Below are 27,347 nucleotides of genomic sequence, written 5' to 3'. Positions count from 1 at the left end.
CTCATGGTATATTGACTCCGTCACTCTTTATTCTCCACCCTTTGGAACACAAAAGTTTCTTAAAAAATATATAATTTTATAGGACTGTATAATTTCATATTTATTTTTATAAAAAAACAAAACATGGAAAATTCATGTTCTAAAGCGGTGACACTCTATAGCTACCTTGGCGCCGCGAGCCATCGTCTATATCTTAGTGACGGTGGCGCTTCTGTTATCATCTGTCACAATTGTCATCTCCAGCAATGAGGCGCTCTCTAACGCATGACAACATGAGACCGTTCATGATGATAGATTAAACTGAAATAATTTTTTTCTTAAGGCCTTGTTTAGTTCCTGAAAAATTTTGTAAAATTTTTCAGATTCCCCGTCACATCAAATCTTTAGACGCATGTATGGAGTATTAAATATAGATGAAAATAAAAATTAATTACACAGTTTGGTCGGAATTGACGAGATGAATCTTTTAAGCCTAGTTAGTCTATGATTGGACAATATTTGTCAAATACAAACGAAAGTGCTACAGTGTCCATTTCCCAAAAAATTTTGGAACTAAACAACGCCTAAGATAATACTACTTATTAGCCTTTGGATTAATAATCACTAGTGAGCTAACTACTAGTTAACTAATTACTAGTCCTAACTCATCACTGGTCCTAGTTTATTTTAAATAGGGCGGCATTAATTTAGTAGCTGTTTCCTGCTAACAGCTATTGACTCCAGAACCGATCCCGATCAACGATGGGAAAGCCATGGGAAAGCAAAATAGGCAGTGGCAAAATCGAAATTATAGTACAGGGAGCGGAACGAGAAAATCACCGAGAACTGAAGGACTAAACAGTAGAAATGAACAGCAGAATTGGCCTTTTGGTGTTTTCTGGCGTCTTGAGCTTTAAAACCTCCTCTTCCTCCTCACCTGTTCATCCATTTCTTTTCCCCGTTCTTCTCCGTACCCCAATCACCGCCTTATTTCGTTCTACTACTCACCAGCCTGCTCTTCTGCAACCAAAGATTTCATTTCCGGCGTTTTTGTTTGCAAAGCGGCATCGACATTGGATTTGGGGCAGAATGTGAGCTGTCAAAGTCATCTTTTATCTTATTTGAGCTGTACTTTTTCCCTTCCTTTCCCCTAGTCCCTGAGGAGGTGTTCCCTTCTTGATTTCTTGCCTTTAGTGTGGCTTCGAGGAGTTTGCAGCAGCCATGGCGCAGAATGTGTGGGAGGCAGACAAGATGTGAGTTTGCCTTTTCTTCTCAATCTGTACCCTAGTTGATCTCCTTGATCGGACTGCTTTGATCAGTGAACAAGCTGTTTTTTTCTTCCCACCTTCACTCTTTGGTATGCTTTGGGTCGTTTTTCACGGCCCTTGAAATCCCTCACCCCGCTTTCAGCATTTTTCTTGATGGTTTTCTTTTACAGTTAGGTTTCTTGATCGTTATTCCTTTTTTTCTGATTCTTTAATGGTTATTGCCTGGTAGCACTTGTGATAAGCTTCAGATGCTTAATAATTACTTTATTTTCTTGGAATTTCCGCTTTTCCACACTGCATTTTTTGCCTGTTTCGCAGAAGCTATGCTTTTTTTTTTCGATTCTTTTTCGCTCTTTTCTTCATCCGGTAAGCTTCGTTTTGTGCTTGACGGTGCTGACTTATTACGCTACTTGTTTATTTGTCTGTCTTCTCGTCCGGGTTTTCTCTGCTTCTCCATTAGAGGCAGTAGTCGCGCAGTTTTCCTGCTATCTTGACTACCTATCTGCCTATTTCTTAAGACGTTTTTTTTGGCTGGTTCTGTCTGACTCTTGTGTGCATACTAATAGCGCAGTTTTCCTGCTATCTTGACTAACGCTTGCTATGCTCGTTGTTTGAGAAGCAGGTTGGATTCCTACATTTATGATTACCTGCTGAAGAGGAACCTGCAGAACACGGCGAAGGCGTTCCTAGCCGAAAGCAATGTGCCTTCCGCTCCTGTTTGTGAGTGCTGTGGTCAGATTATAAAAATTTCTAGATGTGCTTCCATTTTAGTTTCGTAGTTTCTATCTTTCGGCATAAAGGGCCAAACTTGATTTCTTGAAGCATTAGTTTGAAGCCAAGCACTGAAGTATTGGTCCAATCACTGAAGTTTGGATCCATTAGCACTAAAAAGTAGCAGCTAAAATTAGTACTAGTGGATTCAAACAGACCTGCTGGAGGGCTGCTAACTACTAGTTCCATAGCAGGTTTGAGTTGCTAATAGGTGTAATAGTTCATATGCACCTTCAATTCACTATCCAATCACCTATTAGCAGGGGATCCAAAAGCCCTCTCCTAAAAATTAGCTAGCTAAAGATTATCAACTATTAGCTATTAGCTACCTAATTTTTAGTACTAATGGATCCAAACAGGCCCCCCTTTCCCAAATAAAATTGGGGCAGGCATTTGTATTTTGACTGACACTTTTTTTGGTTAGGTTTGTGTGTGTTGGGGCGATGTAGTATAATTCCTTGTATTTGATAGTATTACCTCTTTTTTTACATTGCAACAGCGATCGATGCACCAGGGGGTTTTCTCTTCGAATGGTGGTCGGTTTTCTGGGACATCTTCATTGCAAGGACGAATGAGAAGCATTCTGATTCTGCTGCTTCTTACCTTGAGGTTCTTTCCTTGAGACAGTAACTAGTGGTTATTATAGAACATGCATTATTACTTGCCTCATCTGGGCTTGCTTGTACTTCACAGGCTAGTATCGAAATGTTGAAATTGTGTTCATCACACGTGTCCCTCTTGTATGCACATTTATATGGTGAATACACATTTCTAGGGCCGATTACATCCATATCAATTGGACAAGCAAAACCCAAGAAAGTTCCACACTGATGCTGAGAAAAAGGATAACAAATTAATTAATGTACCTAGGCAATAGTGCTTGGTTGCTTCCACATTATTCATAAGATTTTTCCATATTGCAAAATAGAAGACAACTGTGTAACTGTCAAGTAAAGCTACGAATTTGCTTTTTAAAAAAGTTTTGGAGCCTATGTATATCATTTCTCTACTTGGTAGTTAGTTTGTACTGCCTGGCTTTTCAGCTGGTTTTGCTAAAATGTAGCCTATGAGTTTAGTTTATGGTGCTTGGCAGTTGCTTCTAACCTAAAGCACCTGCTCTTAAGGTCGATTGCCACAGATCCTTAGTTTCTGCTTGGCAATCTAGTCCCCTTGGTTGTGTTCTCCTATAGTCAGTGGTGTGTGTTTCTAGGTAATTGGGTGTGTGATCCGATGGGGCTCTTTTGCCTTGCTCTTGTAGCATTTTTTCTCTCTCCTGTGTCATTTGAGAAAAAAAAACTGGTTTTGCTAAATTTTGAGTAGAAAATTGTGGATAATACTCAAATATTATGCACCTTTTCCAATTCCCACTGTTGGCATGGATAGATGGTACTTGTGCCAACTTCCAGCTATTGGTCTTATACAGCTGTTATTTACTTTGCAGCTGATTGGAAAACAATAATCAAGGTCCCAAGAGCCCGATGGTCTAGTTCCCTGCATGTGGCTACTAGCTCATACTAGTTTATTTTCTAGTGACTATGATCTAGTGGGATGATTATCTGTGGCTACTTGTCATTGCTAGAGATCTGCTGTGATCATCACACAGTACTTCCTCCAATCATAGATATAAATCCATCTAGGTTTGTCCTAAGTCAAGCTTTTAACTTTGACTATAAATATCTAAATTATATAGATTAACAAGACAAGCTTGATATTACTACTTTACTAGACTCATTATAGAAACTACTTTTGTAATTCATAACTCTTTTCATTTGAAACAATATGTTTTCAAAGATATTGCTGGTCAACATTACAGAAGTTTGACTTGGGAGAATTTATGACTTAGGTCAAAGTTATAGATATCTGTGATCGGAAGAAGTAACTATGACTTTTTTTTCCCGGTTGCATTGTGTTATACTCTTGTGCTCCTTTGTATGATGGCATATAAATTTATGCCCACACAGTCGATTAAAGCACGGGAGCAGCAGCAACAATCACAGCACCAGATCCAGATGCAACAACTCTTGCTACAGAGGCATGCACAACAGCATCCGCAAGAGCAGCAGCAGCAACGGCGGCAGCAGAAGCAACAGCAGTGCAGGGAAAACACTGATTTTACAACTACTGCCCAGAATGGTACTCCTGCTGCTGATCCACCAGTGCGACAAAATGATACAACTGCAAGTGCTTTATCTTCAAAGATATATGAGGATAGGATGAAAATTACTGTTCAGAGGGACGTTTCAGAAGAGGCTCTAATGAAGGTATTTTTCTCAATTATATTATCCACGGCTGCTTCAATACTTGCTAATTTGTACACTGATATAAAATGGTCTGTTTTATTTACAATGCAGCAAAGGCTCACTGAAAGCATTGGCCCATTACTGGAATCAAACCCAACTTCAATGCTAAAGTCACCTGCAAGATCATCTCTAGCTTCAGGGTACTGTCTACTCAATTTTATTCTGTAGCATTTACATGTGAGGACATATCTAGTGCAAACCTTTGTGAAATTTGATTTGACTTTCTTCCAACTGTTATTAGGCAAATCTTCCATAGATCGGCTGGTGGCGTGTCCGGTTCATTACAGCAAGCTCAGGTCAGGAGCCAGTCACTTCTGGGATCAACACAGGTTGATAGTTTATTTATATCCTTCTATTGTTAATATCCATAATTATAGTTCATATTCAGATATTATATCCTTCTACTGTTAATATCCATAATTGATGGGGGAAGTTTGTATCAGGATTTGAAGGCAGAAACAAATGTAGCTTTGAACCTGAGAGCTGCAGGTGCAGATGGATCACTATTTGGAGCACCAGGTGTTTGACATCGAACTCTCTTGTTATTTGATGCTTCTGTTTAGTAGTCACTTGTTTTTTCACAACTACAGCCCTTCTGAATGTAGAATTCAAAATAAAATATAACCTTGGGATATTCTTTAGTCTGCATGTCTAATGGAGATTCTAAGGGCTGCATTGTTTTTCTTTTCTCGAACAACACAAGGGCTGCACTGTTATGTTTGTAACATACTTTTCCATCTTTGTTTTCATGCTTGGCAGGCTCTAATCAGGCGGGGAACAATTTGACCTTGAAAGGGTGGCCTCTCACAGTTAGTTCTTCACATTTTCTAGGCTTCCAGTCACTAGCATTCTAAGTTATAATTGGAAGCAAGTTTGCCTGTTACACATTCTTGTGCTCTTATGACACGTGCCCTTTTGATCATAACTATTCAGGGTTTAGAACATATTCGGTCTGGGCTTTTCCAGCACAAATCTTATATGCACCAAGCCCAACCATTACAACACCAGCTCCAGTTTCTCACTCCTCAGCAGCAGCAGCAAATTCTGCTTCAAGTTCAAGCACAACAAAATGTCACTTCACCTGGAGACATGGATAACAGACGACTTCGGATGCTTTTTAGCAGCCGAAACTTGGTTCCTGGGAGAGATGGTCAATCAAATGCATTCACTGAAATTGTTCCCAGTGTTGGCCAGTCATTGCAAAACATGTGCTTACCTACACAGCGTGCTGAGACAGATATGCTGATGAAGGTAGGTTTCTATTAGTTGTACCTAACTATGCATGCATAGTCACTCATATTTATGCGGATGCATCATGTGTCAGTATGTTACATTTGTTAAAATCTTTTGGAACAAGAAAGTTTTTTTAGATTGATTGCTGAATCAACATTAAGTTTCTTGAAAAGAATCGAGTTAGTAGTCTAGGTCTCTAGGACACATTACACCAGCTCTAAATTTTTCAAGGATAAATTCAGTATCAGCTAGGAAAAACAAAAAGCGATACACTTTGATGGTAAGTTTTGACCTTTTCCTTGAGATGATGATAACTTAGGACCTTTCCGTGTTACTCCCTCCATTCCAAATTGTAAGATGTTTTTTTCCTAGGTAGATAACTTTTGCTATACACTATGTCTAAATACATTAATAGTAATGTATCTAGAAATGCGAAAGCGTGTTACAATTTGAAACGGAGGGAGTAACACCTATGAATGCCAAGGATTTTTCTTTGTCATATGTTATGGCACAAATCAAATCTAAGCATTTAAAATATCTCTTTAAGTTAGGGCTTACATTATTAAATGTTTTATCTTTTTTCTCTTGATTCTGTTCTCACTATTAAGATTTTCAAGTCTCCAAAAAGATGCACGTTTCATCTGATGACTCCTTTTTTATGTATATCAATGTCCAGATAGAATACTAACATATTCTAATTGGGTGATCATTACTAAACAGTAATTGAGTTCAATTGAAATTTTCTTGATCGTGACATTGTTATGGACTTCCACGAATACAAACTATAATATCCCATTCCCAAGAACATAACCAGATTTCTCATTTTTTTTCCCTAACAGTTGTATAATGCATTGCATTGGCTGTTGTCAAAACCAAAGTATAATGACCATTTGAGAGCTTTCTGCAGTATCCAATTTCTTGTTGCAAATTAAATGTTTAATCATGAATATAGCGGGTTATTGATAATGATAATTTTTTATTAACTAATTGTATATGCAGTGTCAAAATGAGATGTACTGATATTTTTATGATCACTTGGTGATCTAGTTGCTAGTGTATATGTTTACAGATGTATCCCAAAGCCGCAATTGGGGAAATAAATCCTTCATATTTTCAGTTAAGCCTTACTACATCTTCTGTCTTGTATAGAAGATAGCAGCTCTGCAGCAACAACAACAGAGTAACAATCCGCAACAGCTACTCCAACATCCATTACTGAGTCAGCAACAACAAAGCTCAAATTATCTTGCAGGCGAGCAGGAAAAAATGGGTGCTGGAATTGTAACGGTGGCTTTTGCTGGAAATGAACAGGTCTCTCCACGCCTCCCTCCCTCCCTCCCTTCCTCAGATCACAGTCTTATTCATCTGTTCCTTTCTTAATTTTATAGTTTCTGTCAGAACCATAAGAATCCATATTTTCCTATGGTCTGTCTCACAGATTTCTAAGAATCAAAATGGGCGAAAGCGCAAACATCCTATCTCCTCGTCTGGCCCAGCTAATAGCTCTGGTACTACAAATACTGCTGGCGCTTCCCCCAGTTCAACACCCTCAACTCCTTCCGCACATTCTCCAGGAGAGACCATATCAACACCACTGCAGCACCAAAATGCAAGCTCATGTACGGCTTTAGTTGCTCACGGTTCTGAGGGCCTGGTGCTGCCAATAGGATCACCAGCCAACCAACTTGTAAGTTGCTCTATGCTAGTACACTCTTTGGTGAGGTAGCTGCACATACATTTATATGGAAGCCTGGGAAGTCTGTTGTTTTGTTGAATTTTACTTATTTGTTTATTTATGATATTTCTTAACTCTAGGTTGATATGGATCGCTATGTGGAGGATGGCTCCATGGAAGATAATTTAGAACCATTCTTGTCACATAACGGCACAAATCCAAGAGCTGCTGGCAGCCATTGCATCAGTTCTGGAAAAGGTTTGTAGCATATCCTATCTGACTATCTGTTTAGTTATACATCAACCTAACAATCAGTTGTGTAAGTTTTTGTAACAAAAACTGTCGGCACTAGACCTACACAGAAATACCCCATTCTTAAAAATTGACGCAAACCCTTTGAGGACATCCTAGTGATTCGGGATATTTTTTTTTTGTCACAAATGGCTAGTAGTATATGCTTTTATTTTCTCTTACATGCATTCAGGATATATCCTTCGAGAGGTTTCTTCAGCCCAAGCAAGCACAAGCAGTGTTCTTTGTTGTCATTTCTCATCAGATGGAAAATTAATTGCTACTGGAGGTCATGATAAGAAGGTAAAATGACGTGTTGTTGTGCTTGCTAAGCTATTTAGTGGACTTGATAGCCGTGGAACTTGTTCAAAATCATCATTAGTATTGTAGTAATATGTAATTGCTAATTACCTTCTGTATCTCCCAATGCAGGTTTTCCTGTGGAATGCTGACAATCTGAAACAAAAATCAATGCTAGAGGAGCATTCTCTGCTCATAACTGATGTGCGCTTCAGCCCAAGCACTCCACACCTTGCCACCTCTTCATTTGACAAAACTGTGAGGGTTTGGGATGCCGCTAATGTAAGTGTTATTATCAGTCCAGGTTTTCCTGCCCTTTTCCCCCCACGCGATCATGTGCTTATGTCAGGCGATGTGTGTTTCACCACGCTGCATTGCACAACTGTCAATTAACACATACTAATACATGTCATTGTATTTATTTTCTTTCTTGCTCTAGGTTCTTTTACTCTGCAGTTCATGATTCACAGATGTGATAATTTTCTCTTGATGATCACATTCTCTGTCATGTAATATGCAGTTATGTTTTTTTTGGCGAGAAATGCAGTTACGTTATATTAATACACCTGCCAGTAACATTCAATGATATGTTGCATTGCTCATTTTTATTTTGAAATCTAAGGGTGCTTCACATTGCCCTTTTCCACTGAAACTATGTGCATTTGATTATGGTGTGAAGCCACAAAGAAATGTGTATTTGATTATGATGTGAAGCCACAAAGAAAGCAGTTAGCAACCCCTGTTCATGATTGTATTTTGTGAAGGCCCATAGCATCTGTTGCTTAATATGAAATGGAGTTAATAGGTGATGTGGATGCCTGCCCTTGTTTTCTTCAAAGCTGTAATTGCAGCAAAGTATGTTCGCGTTTTACTGCTTTTCAGTTTTCTATATCTAGTTAATTCCATGGAATTGATTTTTGCAGCATGATTATTCAATTCGTACATTCACTGGGCACTCAGCATCTGTTATGTCACTTGATTTCCACCCAAACAAGGATGACCTCATTTGTTCTTGTGATGGGGACAATGAGATACGATTCTGGAGCATCAAGCATGGAAATGTTGTCCGAATTTTCAAGGTTTCTCAGCTTGACTTAGTTTTTTTGCTGACCTGTAATTTTCTTCTTGTTGCTAACACACAAAAGAGTTGTCCACCTGAGCAGCAAGCATTGATAATATATGTATACCATTGTGAGTAGCATGCTGTAAAACAGTAAAAGAGTAAGCTATGGCCAGGCATAATCGGCAACTTGTCTCAAATGTGACAATACTATCTCCTGTGTTTTTCTATTTTTTTCCTTGAACATGTAGAGAGCTGCACAACAATTGTAGTAAGAGGATTTTTCTGTATGCTATACCTTTTGTAGGGAGGTTCGACCCAGCTGAGATTCCAGCCTCGTTATGGAGGATATCTTGCAACAGTTTCAGATAATGTAGTCTCTATCCTGGATGTGGAGACACAAACTTGTGTGAGGAGATTTGAGGTTCGTAAGTGACTGAGGTGCACCCTAGGACAGTTTGCTAACTTGAGTATGTTTGCAAGTCACACCTTGCTAGCTGTGCGCTGCTACTTGATGCAGAGGCTGGAACCTTATTGGAATAATCCTTTATCTAAAAAAAATCTTGCTAACTGTAGTCAGCATTCATTTATATAATCACTATAAGTCCCCTGTTATTGAGAAGTGATCACTTGAAGCAACCCTGATAATCTGATTTCTTGGAAATTGCAGAGCCACACTAAGGGTGTTGATTCCGTGTGCTGGGATCCCACTGGCGAATATGTGGTGTCTGCCAGTGAAGACACAGTGAAGGTGTGGTCTCTGAACGATGAGAGCTTTGTGAATGAGCTTAGCTGCGGCGGGAGAAAGTTCACTTCATGTACTTTCCATCCTACATATCCATCCTTGCTTATCATTGGCTGTTACCAGGCAAGTTACTTTCCCTTGCATGTCTTTACTCACTCACAGTTCATCCAAAACCGGGTCGCATGGACCTAGGGTGCCTGTTGTCAAATGGTCGTTTTCAACTTCATACACTAACTTTCAACTATTCAAATATAAATTTTAGTTGCTGCTTTTTTTTTAGAAAAGGGAATATATTAATATATCCCAGCTTCTGCATCGATCAATGCATATGGCTAGGGTAACACAGACCAGGGAATCTCAAACACAAAGTTTTGAGGCATGATGATAACAAACAATTTTTCTAGGAATCACAAACTAGAATGCAAGCCTATTGGTAAAACGCCAGCCGTGTCTTGCAAACACTTTACAATAGCATAGAAAAATGCCCATATTCTAACAGAAGTGGTACTGTATAAAGTGTCACAAATATCAATATGTCACGCAGCTGTTGTAGTTGGACAACTCTATGAACATTTGCTGCCATGAAGTGTCTTTTTTTTTTTTGCCATGAAGTGTCTCTGATACATACGAGTGAATAATAGTTTAGCACAATTCCATGACCACTGCAACTGCTATTTTTCTGCACCCTTCATTCATCTCTGAGATATCTTACTCGTGGTCCTGTGCTGAATGGTGCAGTCTCTGGAGCTGTGGGACATGTCAGAGAACCGGAGCATGACCATTGCAGCGCACGACAGCCTCGTCTCAGCTTTGGCCTCGTCAAGCTCCGGCCTGGTTGCTTCCACAAGCCATGACAAGTATGTCAAGCTGTGGAGATGAGCTTGCCTTCAGTCGCTGCGCGCCCTGGCCTGGCGTTAACTACGGTTGGACGCCGAACCCTTTTGCTTTTGGCACCATTAGCTGCTCAGCTGTGCATGCTGCTGGTGTGTTGCAGTAGCACTCAGGATGGTGACTATATATATATATATATTGCTCTACTGCCTGACTGAACATGTGGCCGTGGAAGTAGCATGCAGTAAACCCTCAAGAAGTGGTTTAGCACTAGCTTTTGTATAGGAAGTTAGAACGCGGGTTATATTAAGGCCCTGTTTAGTTCCACACCCAAAAATTTTTCATCCATCTCATTGAATCTTTGGACACATGCATTGAACATTAAATGTAGATAAAAAAATAAACTAATTACACAGTTTAGTTGAGAATCGCGAGACGAATCTTTTAAGCCTAGTTACTCCATGATTAGCCTTAAGTGCTACAGTAACCTACATATGCTAATGACAGATTAATTATGCTTAATAAATTTGTCTTGCAGTTTTCTGACGAGCTATGTAATTTGTTTTTTTATTAGTTTCTAAAAACACCTCCCGACATTCTTCCGATACATCCGATGTGACACCTAAAAAATTTTCGTTCCCCATCTAAACAGGCCCTAAGTATCGAATATCTGTAATGTCTGTCACTATCTGGACTTCTGAAATCTGCAAGCCTGCAACTCGGCTTCGGAAAGGGATCATCTGTGCTTTGTGTCGTGTGTGATGTAGTGTTGCATCTAAAGCAGATGCTTCTTTTTTTCTTTTATGCCTCAACTCTTTAAGTACATGCTTATACCACCACCATACACACTGACTCTCGCATCTTAAGCTAGATCTACATCTATATGAAGAGGCTGCACATGGCTAAGAGATATCCAAAGTTATTCAAGGCTTCATGATCGTTGTGGTGCATCAAACTGCAAGCCTTGTTCGTTTGGCAGAAAGTACCTGATTTATTGTAAAAGAAAAACAATAAGTGAACCGGCCGTCCGAGCTTTGGTCGTTTCCCAAAGCAGATGCTTCAAGGCTAGAAATGCAGATTGGTAGTCCCAACTTCCAAGGAAGGAATCCTTGCCCGTGATGCCTAGTGCAACGAGATTCCCGTATCCAATTCGCACGTACTTAGAAAATGTAGAGCTGCGATATCGATTCTTCGACGCCAATGCCAGGAAGAACTGCTATAGTTCCGGTGATGCGAGTTCTATGGCCTTGTTTGCTATACCTGCGTCGAATCATCTTCTTCGTCTGCAGATTTGTTCGAGGTAAGATCACTACGCCTGGGTAAGCTTTCAAGAGGAATGCTTACGAGTGGAATTTGGATGGTAGAATTTGTTAGTGGCAATGGCACGTGGTGAAGAAACAGCAAATGTTTGCATCCCTAAGTTCTTTGATAGCTCTCTCGGATGTTGTATATATATTATTATTACACCTAGAATCTATCTATATACTTGTTCTTGCGAAGCGTTTCTCGTTTTCACGTGGTTTACTTGAAATCTGCTGGTACGGTGACGGTGTCATGGAGATGGAGATGTATACCGTATACGTGTGTGTAAGGGTGTGTACATGTATACTGACATTTTTTCCCCAAAAAATGAACTCCCCGTGAGCAATCTTTTTTAAATATTTCGTAGGATTTCCTTTTTGAGATTTAATTTCGTAGGATCTGCGTTCTTTCCTGCTGCCGAGGCACACGTACCAATTGCTCGAAAGAGCCCTCAAATTGAGTGCAAATTGCATAATTTGAAATGAAGAAAAACTATTCTTGCACGAACACGCGAGAACTACAATGTTTCACAAAGGTTTCGAATATTTCGTTGAAAACAGCTCGCTCTGGTTTTGGGTTCAGGAGGCCGGCCGAGCGTTTGGGTTTAGCTTTCCTCTTAATAATAAAACTCGCTTCCCCCGTCTAATCACCCATTCTTCCAATCTTCCTCTCTCTTCGTCTCGCCGTCTCCACCCCCCAAAACCCTAGACGCCACCCTCTACCGCCGCCGCTCGCCGCCATCCGCGGCCATGGATCTCCTGCGTTCTCATCTCCACAAGGTCCGGATCCCGGAGCCCACCAACCGCATCCACAAGGACGAGTGCTGCGTCTCCTTCGACACCCCGGTAACAGCCATGCCCCCACCCTGTCCTGTTCCTCAACTCCAAGTCGATTCGTTAGGGTTAGGGTTTGAGGCAGCTTGGATGTGTGTGCTTGCGTGTGCGCAGAGGTCAGAGGGAGGCCTGTATGTGGACATGAGCTCGTTCCTGGGCTTCGGGAGGGAGTACGTGGAGTGGAACTTCGAGAAGACGGGGAACCCCGTGTACCTCCACATCGTGCAGCGCCGGAAGCCGGAGCCCGACGAGGCGGATCGCCCGCTTAAGAAGCCCACCCTCCTCGCTATAGGTATGTGTTCTTAGCTTGATTGAAGCCACCAGTTCAGGCAGTAATAAATATTTAATGCTCTGCCTAGCTTGGGTGAAGCCAGCAGTTCATCAGATAGTAAATATTGTTATGTAAATGGGTATGCTGTACTTATGATGATCACGTGGCACAATGATGCTTGGCTAGCTGAAAAAAAGGCTGATGCTGATTTGTTGTGAGAGATAAACACTTTTCGATAGCTGAAAAGTAATGCTGATAAGTTCAAGCATTGAACTATGGTGGACAGAAAGGGGTGCATTGTATCTGGATTCATATGAAATTGTGTCAATTGTGTAGCAGTGTCACCATAATACTACAGGAATACTACTAGAATATATTTGCCTTCTGTGTTTTGTTGTTGAAGCTGTTTTAGTAAGCAAGGTTGGGGTATGGCACTATGCTTAACTACTAAAAAAAAAAGACTGGTGGGCTTTCGAATTTACAGTACTTTTGGCCTTATGGGGTTCGTTCCTAATTTGGTTGTATCATTTATTTATTATTAGCATATGTACACTATAATGTCCTCCATATCTGAATCTGAAATTTCATAATTGAACTGGATAGTCTACAGTGCGTTCATGTGTTTCCTGGCTTACAAATATTAGGATGTGGATCTATTAACACCAGCGTTAAATCTATGTATTGAATGACAGTTTAGGTTTCTATTAATGAATTTTCCCACAATTGATAGGTGTGGAAGGAGGTTTTGGTGATCAAGAACCAGAATATGATGATACTTTTGAAATTGTCATCTTACCTGATTTTGTCTCTCTTCCATTTCCATCAGTTGATTTGCCAGAGAAGGTAGTCTTTACCCTTGATGCAAATAGCAAAAGGCCAAAGCAGTTGTATGTACTTTAATTTAGGATGTGTATTTTGCAGGTTAGGCTTGCGGTTGATAAAGTTTTACTTGCTGAAAGTGCTGATAGGAAAGAACAATTGGCTGCTTGGGTTGCTGACAAGAAGAACATTAGTGCATATGCTATGGACCTGCAACAGCTAGACAATGGTGTTGTTGTGCCTCCTACTGGATGGAAGTGTAGCAAATGCGATAAAACTGAGAACCTCTGGATGAATTTAACTGATGGTATGATCCTTTGTGGGAGGAAGCTTTGGGATGGGAGTGGTGGGAATAATCATGCCATTGAACACTATGAACAGACTAAATACCCTCTTGCGGTAAAGCTTGGGACAATTACTGCTGATCTGGAAGCAGCAGGTAATTGTACAACTGAACTTTTACAATTTATTTTCTTGTTTTTTTGGTTCGAAAATTCCAGGACTTGAAATTCTTTCTCCATTCTATGTATCAAACCTGTATTGTGATTTTTTATTGAAAAAACACAAAAAACCACTACCCAATTCTATTTATTTACTGAATTATTCATATAGATATAGTTATGAGTCACTGGTTGGTTGTGCTGTTTATCACTTTAAGGTTGGATAATGGAATACAACTAAATGGCTGCTTAGTATTTGCAAGTTACTAGTTTCAGTTACAAAGCTTAATATGTGGAAACAGACACTTAGCCTTTTGTTTTCTTATTATACCAATTACCAATTAGTACGTTTTGAATTTCTTCGTGGATCATGTAAAAATGATATTGATAGATTCAACACAATTATATTGATTGTTATATTTAAATAGCTTAATAAATGCAGTATCATAAACTAATGCCCAAAGTTGCCTTCAGGGGCATGGAAACTGAAAAAAGAATTTATCTGAAGGGAAGTAGTTTTGCAAACACCACCAATCTCTAAAAAACAGCACATGTTTATCTTTCTCTCTTTATTAAACACCTTAATTTATTTCACTGATATATGCAATTCGCTGTGGTTGCTTGTTAAAATACCTGTTGATGCCATATTTTCTGTGACAGCTCAGATGTTTTCTCATACCCTGAAGATGATAGCGTTGAAGATCCACTATTAGCTCAGCACTTATCACATTTCGGTATCGATTTTTCTTCACTTCAAAAGGTGAGTTATTATATCAATTTTATGTCATTTATGATTTATCTGTGATAGTTTTCTAGATTAATCGAACTTGACATGGACTAAAAGGCTTATTATAATTTAGCTCTGTTTTATGGAGCCTTTTGTTCAGATCTGAATAATCATAGTGACAAATATGTAAAGTACTTTGTCATTGTAGGATCCAGGCTTAGATCACATTGAGTATGCATTGTAGGATGCTCGCCAACTTCTTGACTGCTTTCTTGAACCCTTGAAAATTTTCATTATCAGTACATCAGTAGACGCTATTGCTCTAGGAGTTATTGTAAACAGTGGGTAAGATATCATTCATTGTAATATTCGCCAGGCAGATATATGTTACAGCTGGCGATGCATAATACAGTATTTTTCTTGTTCAACATATACATAGAGGCAATTTTATGCTTGACCGCATGGTTTATAAATTTGTTCTTGCAGACTGAGATGACTACTGCTGAGAGAGAACTTGATGCCAACACTAATTATGACTGGAATAGAATACAAGAAAGTGGAAAAGATGCTGAACTTTTGTTTGGACCTGGCTATACAGGTCTTGCGAATCTTGGGAATAGGTAGCATGATTTGACTTAATGAAATACCCTTCTTTTCTGACAATTCCTTGTTACAAATAATTTAGCGCTCCTGTTTCTTCCTCTTTTACAGTTGCTATATGGCTTCTATAATGCAAGTCATGTTTTCAACCCATCCTTTCATATCAAGGTTGCTTTTACTATTCACATTTGTTTTTGATACATTGTTACATTTATATATATTTTTTCTTTTATTTAACTTTTTTTTTCATTTCAGATACTTTGAGAAACAGAGTTTGAAAGCTGCATTTGCAACTGCTCCAGCTGATCCAACAGTAGACCTAAACATGCAAATGTAAGTTTATAGCCTTGCTGAAGTATCGACCTATGCATCTGTGTTGTTGATGTGTGTGTGTGATAAATGTTTATGTTTATTTAGTTTAGGTTGTCTACATTTTTTTTCTAGTTTTTTATTGCTGAAGATATGCCTAAAAAGACAATATTAATCTAGTATTTGATCATTTGTTCCTTATGCTGAAAGTGTCATAAAATGGCTATTTAATTGCATTACATGCGCAACAGCATTACAAATGAAATGATCACCTCTAAAATCAAATTTCATTGAGCCAACCTTTTTTTCTCTGCCATCACAATGGACAACACAGCCTTGTCATCTGGACAGGATGCTAGTTAAGAGCCTTGTCACAAGTGTTAAACGATGTTAAAATCAATCATATAGCACTCAACAGGAAAATGTAATTCGTTCCACCTTCCATTCAAGCTATAATTAGCAGTTATATTTTCTATGCACGAGGTGGTCAGAATTTATTTGCTCTTATGCTTGTTTTTTTTATAGGACAAAACTAGGACATGGTTTGCTCTCTGGTAAATATTCTGCACCAGCAAAGGAGGTATAATGGATTTCATTTCATATTGATTTGTTGTTGTGGCTTCCAATTGTCAGTTCCTTTGCTATCCTTGTGTTCTCAGCATGTCACTAGTGCTGGTTTGGTGGTTCAGTCTTGCGTAGACTTCTTTTGACATGTCTCTTGGTCTGCTCAATTGTACAAATGCTATTGCGGGCCTAAATAATTTTTTTTATTATTGGCTTTTTATCTCCTCCAACTGATAGTGAAACACCATGTACTCTTGCTGCACCTCTAGTTTATTGAGATTACAAGCCCTATCTAGTCTGGTTCTTTGACATACTTTTGTTTCTGATTGTTTTTCTATTTTGTGCGTGCAATTTGATAGGGGCAGGAAGGGATACGTCCTCGCATGTTTAAGTCAGTTATTGCCGCGAACCATCCTGAATTTTCTAGCATGAGACAACAGGTAATGTTCTTTTCAACTTATAACAACTGTTTTTGTGCTGATTAAGGAACATTTTTTCCCTATTTTATATCAATAACTATATTATTTTGTTTGAAATAAGTGTCTTAACATTATTTGGTTTGAAATGTGTTCATACAGGATGCCCTCGACTTCTTCCTCCACCTTATTGACAGAGTTGAGAAGGCAAACCCTGGGAACCATGAGCTAAATCCTTGTTCCGGTTTCAAGTTCATTGTTGAAGAGAGGGTCCAGTGCCCTTCTGGGAAAGTTTCCTACAACAAACGGTCTGACTATATTCTTTCTTTGAGCATACCACTGCATGAGGCAACAAATAAAGGTAGCTTTTAAAATCTTGACTCGCTTCTAATTAAACAAATGTATTTTAGATCCTTGACATTTGTTGGGTGTGCAGAGCAGCTAGAAGCTTTTAATGAGAAGAAAGCTGCAATGGACTTGGATGGAAAAGAAGTGTAAGGCGTTCAATCATTTATAGTTCATCTGGTACCTAGTGAGTGTTGGCTTATGGATTACTGTGTTTCCATAACAGGTCTAATGAGGATATTGTCAGGCCTAGAGTCCCATTGGAGGCTTGCTTAGCGAGTTTTTCAGGGCCAGAGGAAATCCCGGATTTTTATAGCACTGCATTAAATTCGAAGACTACCGCCACTAAGTATGTACAATTTGAGGTCCTCAATTTTAAAGGATAGCATGACATAAGGTTCTCGTATCAAAGAGCAATGCTTTGTTGCTATTTGACCAATGTCCTAGTTTTGTTTCCAATGAATTAATAAATATTTGGATATTAGTGATAACCTTATGTATCAATGATCATCAGTGGCACTAAAGCTCATTTATACATGAAAAATCATTGGAGACCAGTTTAACTAGGGCAAAATGCAGTGTATTTGTGTAATACTTTAGCAACTAAGCATAACACCTCAGACCAATGAAGGTACCATGAATTAATTTCATGATCTGCACACCTATGCTTGACTTACCTGATCAGTCCTAGTATTTTCATTTATTTTAATGCTTGACTTCCCTGAAGATAGCATAAATTGTGGAAAACCTCCTGGCATTTTAATTGATCCCTTTGTTGATTGAGTTTTCTTGATCAAAGAGCATATTTTATTTCTACACTGGTGGTATGCACATGCACTGATGACAACACGTTATTTATTTGTATGGACTACTAGGTGTTTGATATGTTTGTGTTATTTATATGTGAATTGATGCTGAAGAACTATGTGATAGCTGTTTGTTATCGTGTTAGCATGGATCGGGTTTCAATTAAAGGAAGAGATGTTTCATGCAGGACTGCTGGTTTCAACACCTTTCCTGATTACCTTGTGTTGCACATGCGCAAGTTTGTAATGGAAGCAGGATGGGTGCCAAAGAAACTCGGTAATACCCCCATCACCATTTATTTGAGCATAAATGCTGCATATTGCAATAAAGGTATTCAAATGATCAAATCCATTAGAGACTGCTTTGGAAGAGAGCTTCTGGCACAGCACATGTCCAGTGTCAAACATGACATTTTTCAGGCTGGTCTTAGCAAGTAATCCAGCTTAGCCTTACCTACAACTCAGTTCAATAGACCTGGTCCTAAATTTGATTAAAAAAATCAGCTTGTATCAACAATATCATCTACAAATAATGATATTAGTTAGCAATATCTTGCTAGTATTTCAGCTCTGGCCTATCATTTCCTGTTCTGTGTCTGAGAGTAAGCATTAATACTGATTCATAGTTGTGCTTACTTACTACATAATGATTTTCGTTGTCTGGGTAGTTTTTTCTTTTAAATTAGGATCACTTGGTCTTGACAGTTTATTTCTTTGCAGATGTTTATATAGATGTGCCAGATACGATTGATATCACACATATGCGCAGCAAAGGTGTACAGCCTGGGGAAGAGCTACTACCTGAAGGAGGTCAGACTGTCGTTCATTAGTTTTTTTTCCCTAAATTTTTCTCTTCAGCTTTTATGACTTTCAATGTACACTTTAGGTTCTGGTGACAACAGTGCTGAGCCTGCTCACCCTGTTGCCAGTGAGGATATTGTGTCCCAACTTGCAAGCATGGGCTTCAACTACCTTCATTGTCAGAAAGCTGCTATTAACACATCAAACACAGGAGTTGAGGAGGCGATGAATTGGCTCCTCTCTCACATGGATGATCCAGGTTGGTTTGCAACAGCAGTTTTGTAGTTAATCATGCTTCTCATAATGAAATAATAATCAACTTGCAACTTTCAATTCCAAGTCAAAATTTTGAGAGAAGAAACTGTTTTCCATTAAATTATTTTGTGATGCAGATATAAATGACCCAATATCAAAAGATTCACGTGCTTCTGAGCCGTCTGTTGATGAAGCAAGTGTTCAAACTCTCATTTCCTTTGGATTTCAGGAAGATGTTGCCATAAAGGCCCTGAAAGCTTCTGTAAGATTCTCTTTTATGATTTGTTGTTCTGAGTAAATATTTTAAGATTCTTAACCTTCAGAGAGTTAGTGATTTCCTATCTGTTCCCATTCTTGTCTCCTGATTCCAACATTATCAATCATCCTTGCAATGTTCTTATCTCTTTTCTGGTGTGACTCTTGTTTTGATGTGTATTAGGGCGGTAATATTGAGAAAGCAACCGACTGGATTTTCAGCCACCCCGAAGCATCGAGCTCAGCATCTGCTGATTCTTCCACTAGCAATGCAAATGCTGATGACGCATACATTCCAGATGGAAGTGGCAGTAAGTTTCACTAACCCTTTTGTTTTGTTAGCCCGTGCAGTGGCACAATAATCATCTTGAATTTTTAAAGGTTCACTTTAATGTCGGAATTTAATCTATATGCCTGCCTTGCTGATAGCTAATTAGGCACCATGTTATCACAAAAGTAGATGCAAAAACCTAAATTAGCTAAATTTTCAAGAAAACAGTTTGTTTTGTAACATTCTTTGAAAAAACATTGGAAAGGATATGAACTTAGATAAAATAAGGTCCTATCTTGATCAGCATAGTGGTCAGATTCTGAACTTGCCCCTTAAAACCTAACTGAAAGGGTCTATCTAGATCATCATAGTCGTTTTCTTGTTTGGTTTGAGATTTGTTTACCTTAACAATGCTTTCTGACATGTACAGGATACAAGCTGATGGCGTTTGTGAGCCATATGGGCACCTCTACCCACTGCGGGCACTACGTAGCTCATGTCCTCAAAGACGGGAGGTGGACAATCTTCAACGACAGCAAGGTCGCAGCATCAGTTGACCTGCCCAAGGAAATGGGCTACCTCTATTTCTTTCAGAGGATTAGCAACTAGGCACATCACACAGGCAAATACCGTCATGACTGAATTCATAGTTCATGCACACAGTGAAAAGGATGGTGGGCTGTTAGGATGCTGTCATGCTGATTTTAAAGCGACTGTTTGCTCACATCCTGCCATGCTTGTTACCAACTGATCAACTGGGATATTTGCTTTTTCTTTGAGACATCGAGTGGCAACTTACTGTTACATCTGTGCTTCGTTATTGCTGATTTGCATTGGTGGTTGTCATTGGTTTCTGCCTCGGTCCATACTTTTCTTCTGACAGCTATAGATTGAAATAGGTGCCGTCCACCACTACCTCATTTTCACGATGGCAACTTCATCGGTAATTCGCTACGCTTTTCTACCTAATATTAGTTGTACACTAATTGCTGTCTTGGAAAATCGTCATTTAAAGGATTAATCACATAGAGAGATCGATTCACAGCTAGTCTGCTAGCGTACTCGGCATAAAACATCGTCATTTAAAATTAATCACCTGGGGAGAGAATTGACAGCTAATCTGCTAGCGTACTCCATATCAATTTTGAAGGGTCTTCAATGTCCATTTTTAAAGGGGCTGTAACATCCTTTGTTATACAATAAATAAATAAGTAAATACTCACATCATTGCTCCACTATATTACTCCCTTTGTTAAAAATTATAAGATATTTTGTTATATATATATATAAATATTATTTGTTTCCTATACATGTATGTCGTATATTTCCCCTAGGTTGGTAAAAGAAGTCGTGTTTGATAGTGAAATGGTCTCTAAAAAATAACTTTGACTTTTTTTTAGACGTATTTATTGAAAATTGTTATATATATCCAAAAAATATCTTTGACATTTGTTTAGAAGTTTTTATGAAAAGTGTTATATGTATATGTTTATGAAATTATTTTTCAACACAAATCTATTTATGTGGTTTTATATTTTTAAACTCAATAACTTAAATGATATTCATGATTTATATTCTCAATGTTTAATCCAAATTTTGTCCAAAACGACTTATTTTACCAACCCGAGGGAGTAAACCGGACAATGGTTTGGGTTAAAACCGGGTTTTTTTGTTTGGTTTTACTTTTGGCCGTATTGGTTTGGATTGAAACAGGCTGAAAAGGCTGTTGGGCCAGTTTTGTTTGAGCCCTATTAAAGTGGGCTGAAAAATAATAGAGTTTACAATGATTTTTTATTCTATCTATTTATTTTTTGCTTTTATTCATGGTTAAATATAAACAATAGCATGAGTTGCCGGTGAAATGGTGGGTTGGAAAATGTATTTTAATGAGTTTAGCGCATATTTTGGTGTGGATGATTGAAGTCATGGTCTAATTTGGTTTGGATTTGACTTTCACATATATATATGTTTTGGATTGGTGTGAGTTTGGTTTGGATCTCAGCCCACTGTCAAGTTTACGAGGGAGTATATAAATATGTACATAATAAATTATACGTATCTAGAAAAGCTAAAATGCCTTATAGTTTGGAATGGAGTATATAACGACGACAATCACATATTCTTAGAATCTGTGCTATTCAAATATCTTATGAAAATATGTTTTATAATAAATCTAATGGTATTAATTTGATATTATAAATCTTAGTGTTTTTTTCTAAAAATTTAGTCAAAATTTAAAAAATTTGACTTAATAGAACTCTAGAAATTAAAGCTTTCACGGACGAAGGGAGTATTATTTCTTCATACCAACGAAATGAAATTGCTGATCACTAAAATAGGGGCGCTCCGGTTGCCCGAGGCACCCGTGCGGATTTCTCAACTCGAAACAAATTCGGAAACATTCTCTTTTTTTTTTTAAAAAAAAAAGAAGAAAATCCGCAGACTTTCTGTTCTTTCCCGTATGCTCGCTGCCAGCGTGAGAATTCGAAACGAACTCAGTCTATTCCCGTCGTATAAATCTACGGCCGGCGCGTGATTAACAACACCTGCACGCGCAAGATCTAGGACGGCCATGGCTGTCACGGGGCAGCCTGGCGCGATGGCGCGGTTGCGGCAGTGGGTGCTGGCCAACTTCGCCTCGTCGTGGTTCCTCCTGGCGCCGCTGCTGGCGGCGTACGCGCCGCGGCGGCTGTTCCTGACCTACTTCAACGTCTTCCTCCGGCGCCACGCACGCCGCGTCCTCACCGTCGTCGATCCCTACGTGAACCTCGACATCTCGGAGAAGCCAGCCGCCTACCCGTGGTCCTTGAGGAAACAGCCCGCGGGCGCGCGCGACAGCACCTTCGAGGAGGTGAAGGCGTACCTGAGCGCCGCGTGCTCGCAGGACGCCAGCGAGCTCCGCGCCGAGGGCGCCGAGGAGGGCGACGGCCTCGTCATCAGCATGCGCGACGGCCAGGACGTGTCCGACGAGTTCCGGGGCGCCACGTTCATGTGGTCGTCCGTGACGGACGAGGCGTCGTCGCAGGGGGTCGAGGGGCCGCAGAACAGCAGCCGCCGGCGCGAGGTGCAGCGCCTCACGTTCCACAAACGCCACCGCCGGCTCGTGATCGACGAGTACCTGCCGCACGTCCGCCGGCGAGGCCGCGAGGTCCTCTTCGGCAACCGCCGCCGCAGGCTGTACAGCAACAACAGGATCTCGGAGTACTCGTGCTACGACGACGACAACGCGTGGAGCTTCGTCAACTTCGACCACCCGACGACGTTCGAGACGCTGGCCATGGACCCGGCCAAGAAGAAGAAGATCATGGACGACCTCGACGCGTTCCGGAACAACAGGGACTTCTACCGGCGCACCGGCAAGCCATGGAAGCGGGGGTACCTGCTCTACGGCCCGCCGGGCACGGGCAAGTCCACCATGATCGCGGCCATCGCCAACCACCTCAACTACGACATCTACAACGTCGAGCTCACCATCGTGAACAACAACGACGACCTCCGCAAGCTCCTCATCCAGACAACCAGTATGTCCGTCATCGTCATCGAGGACATCGACTGCTCCCTGGACCTGACGGGCGACCGGAGGTCCAGGAAGAAGAATCGATCCCGTAGAGAGAGCAATGTGACGCTGTCCGGCCTGCTTAACTTCATCGACGGGCTGTGGTCAGCTTGCGGCGGCGAGCGGATCGTCGTCTTCACGACCAACCACGTGGACTGGCTCGACCCGGCGCTCATCCGGCGGGGCCGGATGGACATGCACATCGAGATGTCCTACTGCGGCTTCGAGGCGTTCAAGACCCTGGCCAAGAACTACCTCGGCATCGACGCGCACCCGCTGTTCGGCGCCGTCGAGGAGCTGCTCAGGGAGGTGGACATCACGCCAGCCGACGTCGCCGAGTGCCTCATGACAGCCAAGAACGCCGGCTCCGAAGAGGATGCCAGTCTTGAGTACCTGATCGAGGCGCTGAAGTGGAAAAGGGAAGATGCCAAGGCTTCGGCCGAGGCAAACGCGGACGCGGCCAAAACGGACAACGATGAAGCCGTCAAAGAAGACGATGAGCAAAATTTAGAAGATTCAGGAGAAAAGGATGAAGATTCGGAGTCCTCGGAAGAATCTGATGACGAGTAGTCATACATACGTATACACCAACAAACAATTGACTAAAGTTTTTTTTTTTTTTTTGATAGAGTTGCAGTTATCTGAAGATGGTTGCTCTGTCAGAACTTTAGATAGTGTCTTTAAACAATCGTTTATAGTTTTTCGAGCAACACACTTGTGTTTGTTTCATTCATCACCAGTCCAGGTAGCTTGATCGCGATCAACCAAGCTGGTTATAGTACAGACCCCGGGAGGGATCAAGATTCAAGCCACACACAACCTAGAGCTTTACTCGCCGTGATCCATCTGGACATCTGGTGCCTTCTCTTTGTAAGGAGAAAACTTTGTTCACCACTTGCTTTGTAGAGATTTATAAGGGTGCCTTGGGCACCATGAAACGTTTCGGATTTCTTTGCAAAATGATCAGAATGACAACATGAAATGTTTTGGATTTTCGAGAAACGATTAGAACTGTTCTTATTTTTGTACTGCAAAGAGAAACAGTAACCTTAGTTTCACCTGATTCAAAGAATCCAGAAAGATTCTGTAAATTGATTCTGATTTATCGATTAAAACATTTCCACAAAGATCTGAATCTGAACGTACCGGACTATCTAAAAAACCAAGTCTAGAGAAAAATACTTTAACAGCTACTATGTCAAATAAATATAGCATCAAAATATATTGCGTGGGGTTGTATAATGAATCATGTTATGTTGTAGATCTTTGTGAATTTTTCCTATGATTTTGTTCAAAGAAATAAGAGTTTAGGACAAAGCTAAAGCGACCTACAATTTTGAACGGAGAAAGCAATGACATACCATGCGAGTTAGTCGCCTCACAATTTTTCACAATGTCTACAATTGGCTGTGGACAATCTTTGTCGGCCAAGGCAGGTCTCCTTTTGGCTCCTACTCAAGTACAAATTAAGCATAAATATTTTAAGAAAAAAAAAACATATGCACCTAGACTATTATAATTGTGTTCTATGCCTCCTAAACACAGAAGAAACTTGTCAGCACCTTTTTCTCGGATGCCCATTTGCAAAGCAATGTTGGCAAATAATACAATTGACGTCCAACTGAATGCAGACTTAGATCACAGATTACTTGAAGAATAGATTACACTCCCAATTCTTCATGGCTGCTGTCACTCTTATCTGCTGGGCCGTATGGACAGCAAGGAATGACTTAATCTTCAAAGGAATCCAACCTTTAGTAAGCAATGCCAAAACGCTTTTCCAGAAAAAAGTGCTCTTGCTTCTGCATAGAGCGAAGACAGGTCTGAACAGTTAGAAGAATGGATACAAAACCTTTTTTTTTCATTCAATATATATACTGGACTAAAATTCATAAAACTTTGGTTGCGTGAGGCGGCGCGGCACAATTCAGGCCCTGTTTAGTTCCAATTTTTTTTTTACAAAATGGATACTTTAGCACTTTCGTTTATATTTGACAAATATTGTCTAATAAAAAGATATTGGACTAACTAGGCTCAAAAGATTTGTTTCGTAAATTATAGATAAACTATGTAATTAGTTATTTTTTATCTATATTTAATACTCAATGCATATGCCGCAAGATTCGATATGACGTGGAATCTAAAAAAATTTTGCAAAAATTTTTTAATCTAAACAAGGCCTCATGTGGGCCAGCAATGGCAGCCCTGCTGTTTGTTTTTTGACCCGGTGGGCCAGAAAGCAAAACAAGATGTGAGGCCCACCAAAAGCCGCGCAGTCGATGCCGACCACGGGCCAGGCCGCATGGCCGCGCACAAGAACACCACAACCCCCATCATCCATCGCTGGCCGATCGACTTGATCTGACGCTGACGCTGACGCTGACGCTTGACCCGGGTCCTCTCTGGCCCGGCCATCCGTTTGTCGTCTCAGCTGCTGCGCGACACGGGGGCGCGCGCACTCGCACATGCCCCTCCGGCTCCGCTCCGGCCGCAAGCGAGCGTCCCGTCGCGTCGCCTGTGGTTGCTTGGTCGACTGCTCGTCTCGTCGTTCTGCCGCGGACACGCCCACACGGCGTGGCTCGGTCGGTCTCGGCCTGTCCCGTCCCCGTGTCCCGTCGTCCGCGCGGGGCAGGGCAGGGCAAGCCGCCTGTCCGCCCGGTGCCCGCCTCGCTCCCGTGCCGATGCGCGTCGTCAATACGTGTCGATCGCACACCGGCATGCCGCTGTCTCTGTCTGGACATGCGCTGCGCCCGGCCGATCGACCCGGCTTGCCTTTGGCTCTCGCCAGCCCGGCCCACCCCAACAAATGTTTTTTTTTTCTAAAAAAATGTTTCTCCGAGCAAAACGTGTACGTGCCCTGTCTAGTACACTACTCCGTAGACGAGAATGAGGGGCGCGGCCGGGGAAGGACCGGTACGCGCTTTCCGGCAGCATTAACGAGCACCGGGCCGGGGCTGGAGAGTCGGCGCAGCCAAAGCACGTGGTGGTGGTCGGCGGCGGCAGGCCGGTTGCTCTCTGCTGCCTACCTTACCCAGTAGAGCGTTCGATCGATGCAGCAGGTCGGCACCGTTGGTAGTAGTAGTAGCAGTGTGCCAGTGTAGGCAGCACGTGCTGGAATTCGGAGTCGCGTCACGCCGGCTATACGTGGATCAATGCCAATCGCCAACCAGCGGCGCTCGTTAGGCCGGAGCCGGCAGGGACGGGCTGGTGCATTTGCTCTCGGCACCGGTCCCTTCAATGCTCGCTTGTGATCCATCCATCACGCCGCCCGGAAAAAAAAAATAGTCAGCATGCATGTTTGGCGCGCGCCAATGGCCAAGAAACAAACACGTACACGCGGGCGCTGCCCCGGCCGGGCCGCTGACCCATGGATGCATGCAGCTGGGAAACCTGAAACGTGGTGAACGCGACTACGCGAGGATGCAGAGCGATGAATGGTGATAGCTACCGCTTGGACTTTGGAACAAAATGGATATGTTTCGCCGTCACGTTCCCCGTCGTCGTGGCCGTACGTGGGACGGCTGGTTCTCAAGTCGTAGTCGGCAGGGCCAGGCGGCCAAGCCCCGGGCCGGCCCGGCGTGGTGTGTGTTGGTTGGTCGCAGCCCTCGCAGGAGCAGGGAGGGGGAGGGGAGGGGGATGACCCCGGTGCGGGTTGGCGCTTGGATCCCTTTTCAGGCAAGCGAGTCCCCGCCGCTGCACCGAGGCAGTTTCAGGGCTCTCATCAGCTTTTGACATGGCACGCACACTGCACACTGCCATGGGGCACGCCAGCAGCAGCAGAAACCAATCAGCTAGACAACTCGATCTGCACACAAAACGTTGCGATCGATCCGCGGGCTGCTGCTGTCACCCACCGTGTCCATTGGCACGAGAGAGCGACAGACAGAGGACCCGTCCTTTCCTTTGGGACGCCGCAGGAACTTGGGACCAGGACAATTTCTCATGTACTGTACATATATGGTGCCTGGTTACACTACGTGGACGCTGGATCCGTTGTCGACGTGCAAGCGACATGGGGTATACAGGTTGTGGGATGTGGGATCAGCCACCATGCACTATTATAGTATATTACTACGAGCAAGCGACATGGATTATACACACGTACCAACAGCATGTGCTCAGTCCATGGGGGCAGCGCCGGGCTACGTGTACCGTGCTGGGATCATGGCTTTTGTGCAACGGAGTGTAGGTCTCCGGCCGGCCGGTTGCATCAACGGTTGAGCGTTGAGGACGTAGTTGGAGTAGGTTCCTGAAACTAAGGCGGGCCTAGGTTGTGGACCTGTATATGCTTGCTGAGATGTGAAAGGAACAGACTCATCATTTC

The 27,347-nt window shown here is 41.6% G+C and overlaps 3 protein-coding genes across 7 annotated transcripts; all 3 read left to right on the top strand.

Moving 5' to 3' along the window:
• LOC8056531 (transcriptional corepressor LEUNIG) lies at positions 884-10,813 on the top strand. 5 transcript variants are annotated; one of them, XM_021455888.1, is made up of 19 exons: positions 884-1,070; positions 1,174-1,232; positions 1,870-1,967; positions 2,518-2,627; positions 3,980-4,279; positions 4,370-4,458; positions 4,560-4,647; positions 4,762-4,837; positions 5,078-5,127; positions 5,252-5,569; positions 6,701-6,862; positions 6,990-7,238; positions 7,367-7,484; positions 7,711-7,820; positions 7,950-8,099; positions 8,741-8,896; positions 9,185-9,301; positions 9,548-9,745; positions 10,361-10,813. In XM_021455888.1, exons 2-19 carry the CDS (start codon positions 1,201-1,203, stop codon positions 10,499-10,501), a joined length of 2,562 nt encoding a protein of 853 aa, XP_021311563.1. In that variant the 5' UTR covers positions 884-1,070; positions 1,174-1,200; the 3' UTR covers positions 10,502-10,813. The 5 variants fall into 5 exon arrangements, with proteins under 5 accessions (XP_021311563.1, XP_021311560.1, XP_021311562.1 ...); XM_021455885.1 differs by having other exon boundaries at positions 1,870-1,979; XM_021455887.1 differs by having other exon boundaries at positions 1,867-1,967.
• LOC8056530 (ubiquitin carboxyl-terminal hydrolase 14) lies at positions 12,365-20,313 on the top strand. The gene is made up of 19 exons (XM_002457202.2): positions 12,365-12,600; positions 12,703-12,880; positions 13,590-13,702; positions 13,781-14,117; positions 14,784-14,878; positions 15,332-15,465; positions 15,557-15,613; positions 15,701-15,778; positions 16,280-16,334; positions 16,678-16,758; positions 16,897-17,095; positions 17,171-17,228; positions 17,306-17,428; positions 18,074-18,162; positions 18,606-18,695; positions 18,772-18,945; positions 19,079-19,203; positions 19,381-19,507; positions 19,898-20,313. Exons 1-19 carry the CDS (start codon positions 12,505-12,507, stop codon positions 20,074-20,076), a joined length of 2,388 nt encoding a protein of 795 aa, XP_002457247.1. The 5' UTR covers positions 12,365-12,504; the 3' UTR covers positions 20,077-20,313.
• On the top strand, positions 21,948-23,914 carry LOC8078790 (AAA-ATPase At3g28610). Its single transcript, XM_021457686.1, has one exon. It carries the CDS (start codon positions 22,040-22,042, stop codon positions 23,591-23,593), a length of 1,554 nt encoding a protein of 517 aa, XP_021313361.1. The 5' UTR covers positions 21,948-22,039; the 3' UTR covers positions 23,594-23,914.

This window comes from Sorghum bicolor, chromosome 3 (assembly GCF_000003195.3).
Source record: "Sorghum bicolor cultivar BTx623 chromosome 3, Sorghum_bicolor_NCBIv3, whole genome shotgun sequence".
In the NCBI taxonomy this organism is placed as follows: Eukaryota; Viridiplantae; Streptophyta; class Magnoliopsida; order Poales; family Poaceae; genus Sorghum; species Sorghum bicolor.
Note: the sequence above shows the minus strand (reverse complement) of the source record. Positions and strands in the feature narration are given on the sequence as shown.

What these genes read in the sequence shown, in the direction of transcription:
- LOC8056531 (XM_021455884.1), top strand. Translation starts at nt 1,201, where the DNA reads ATGGCGCAGAATGTGTGGGAGGCAGACAAGAT. An exon ending in GTGTGGGAGGCAGACAAGAT is followed by an intron (nt 1,233 to 1,866) that starts GTGAGTTTGCCT and finishes TTGTTTGAGAAG; the next exon opens with CAGGTTGGATTCCTACATTT. An exon ending in AGACAGATATGCTGATGAAG is followed by an intron (nt 5,570 to 6,700) that starts GTAGGTTTCTAT and finishes TGTCTTGTATAG; the next exon opens with AAGATAGCAGCTCTGCAGCA.
- LOC8056530 (XM_002457202.2), top strand. Translation starts at nt 12,505, where the DNA reads ATGGATCTCCTGCGTTCTCATCTCCACAAGGTCCGGATCCCGGAGCCC. An exon ending in ATGGGTGCCAAAGAAACTCG is followed by an intron (nt 18,163 to 18,605) that starts GTAATACCCCCA and finishes ATTTCTTTGCAG; the next exon opens with ATGTTTATATAGATGTGCCA. An exon ending in TAAAGGCCCTGAAAGCTTCT is followed by an intron (nt 19,204 to 19,380) that starts GTAAGATTCTCT and finishes GATGTGTATTAG; the next exon opens with GGCGGTAATATTGAGAAAGC.
- LOC8078790 (XM_021457686.1), top strand. Translation starts at nt 22,040, where the DNA reads ATGGCTGTCACGGGGCAGCCTGGCGCGATGGCGCGGTTGCGGCAGTGG.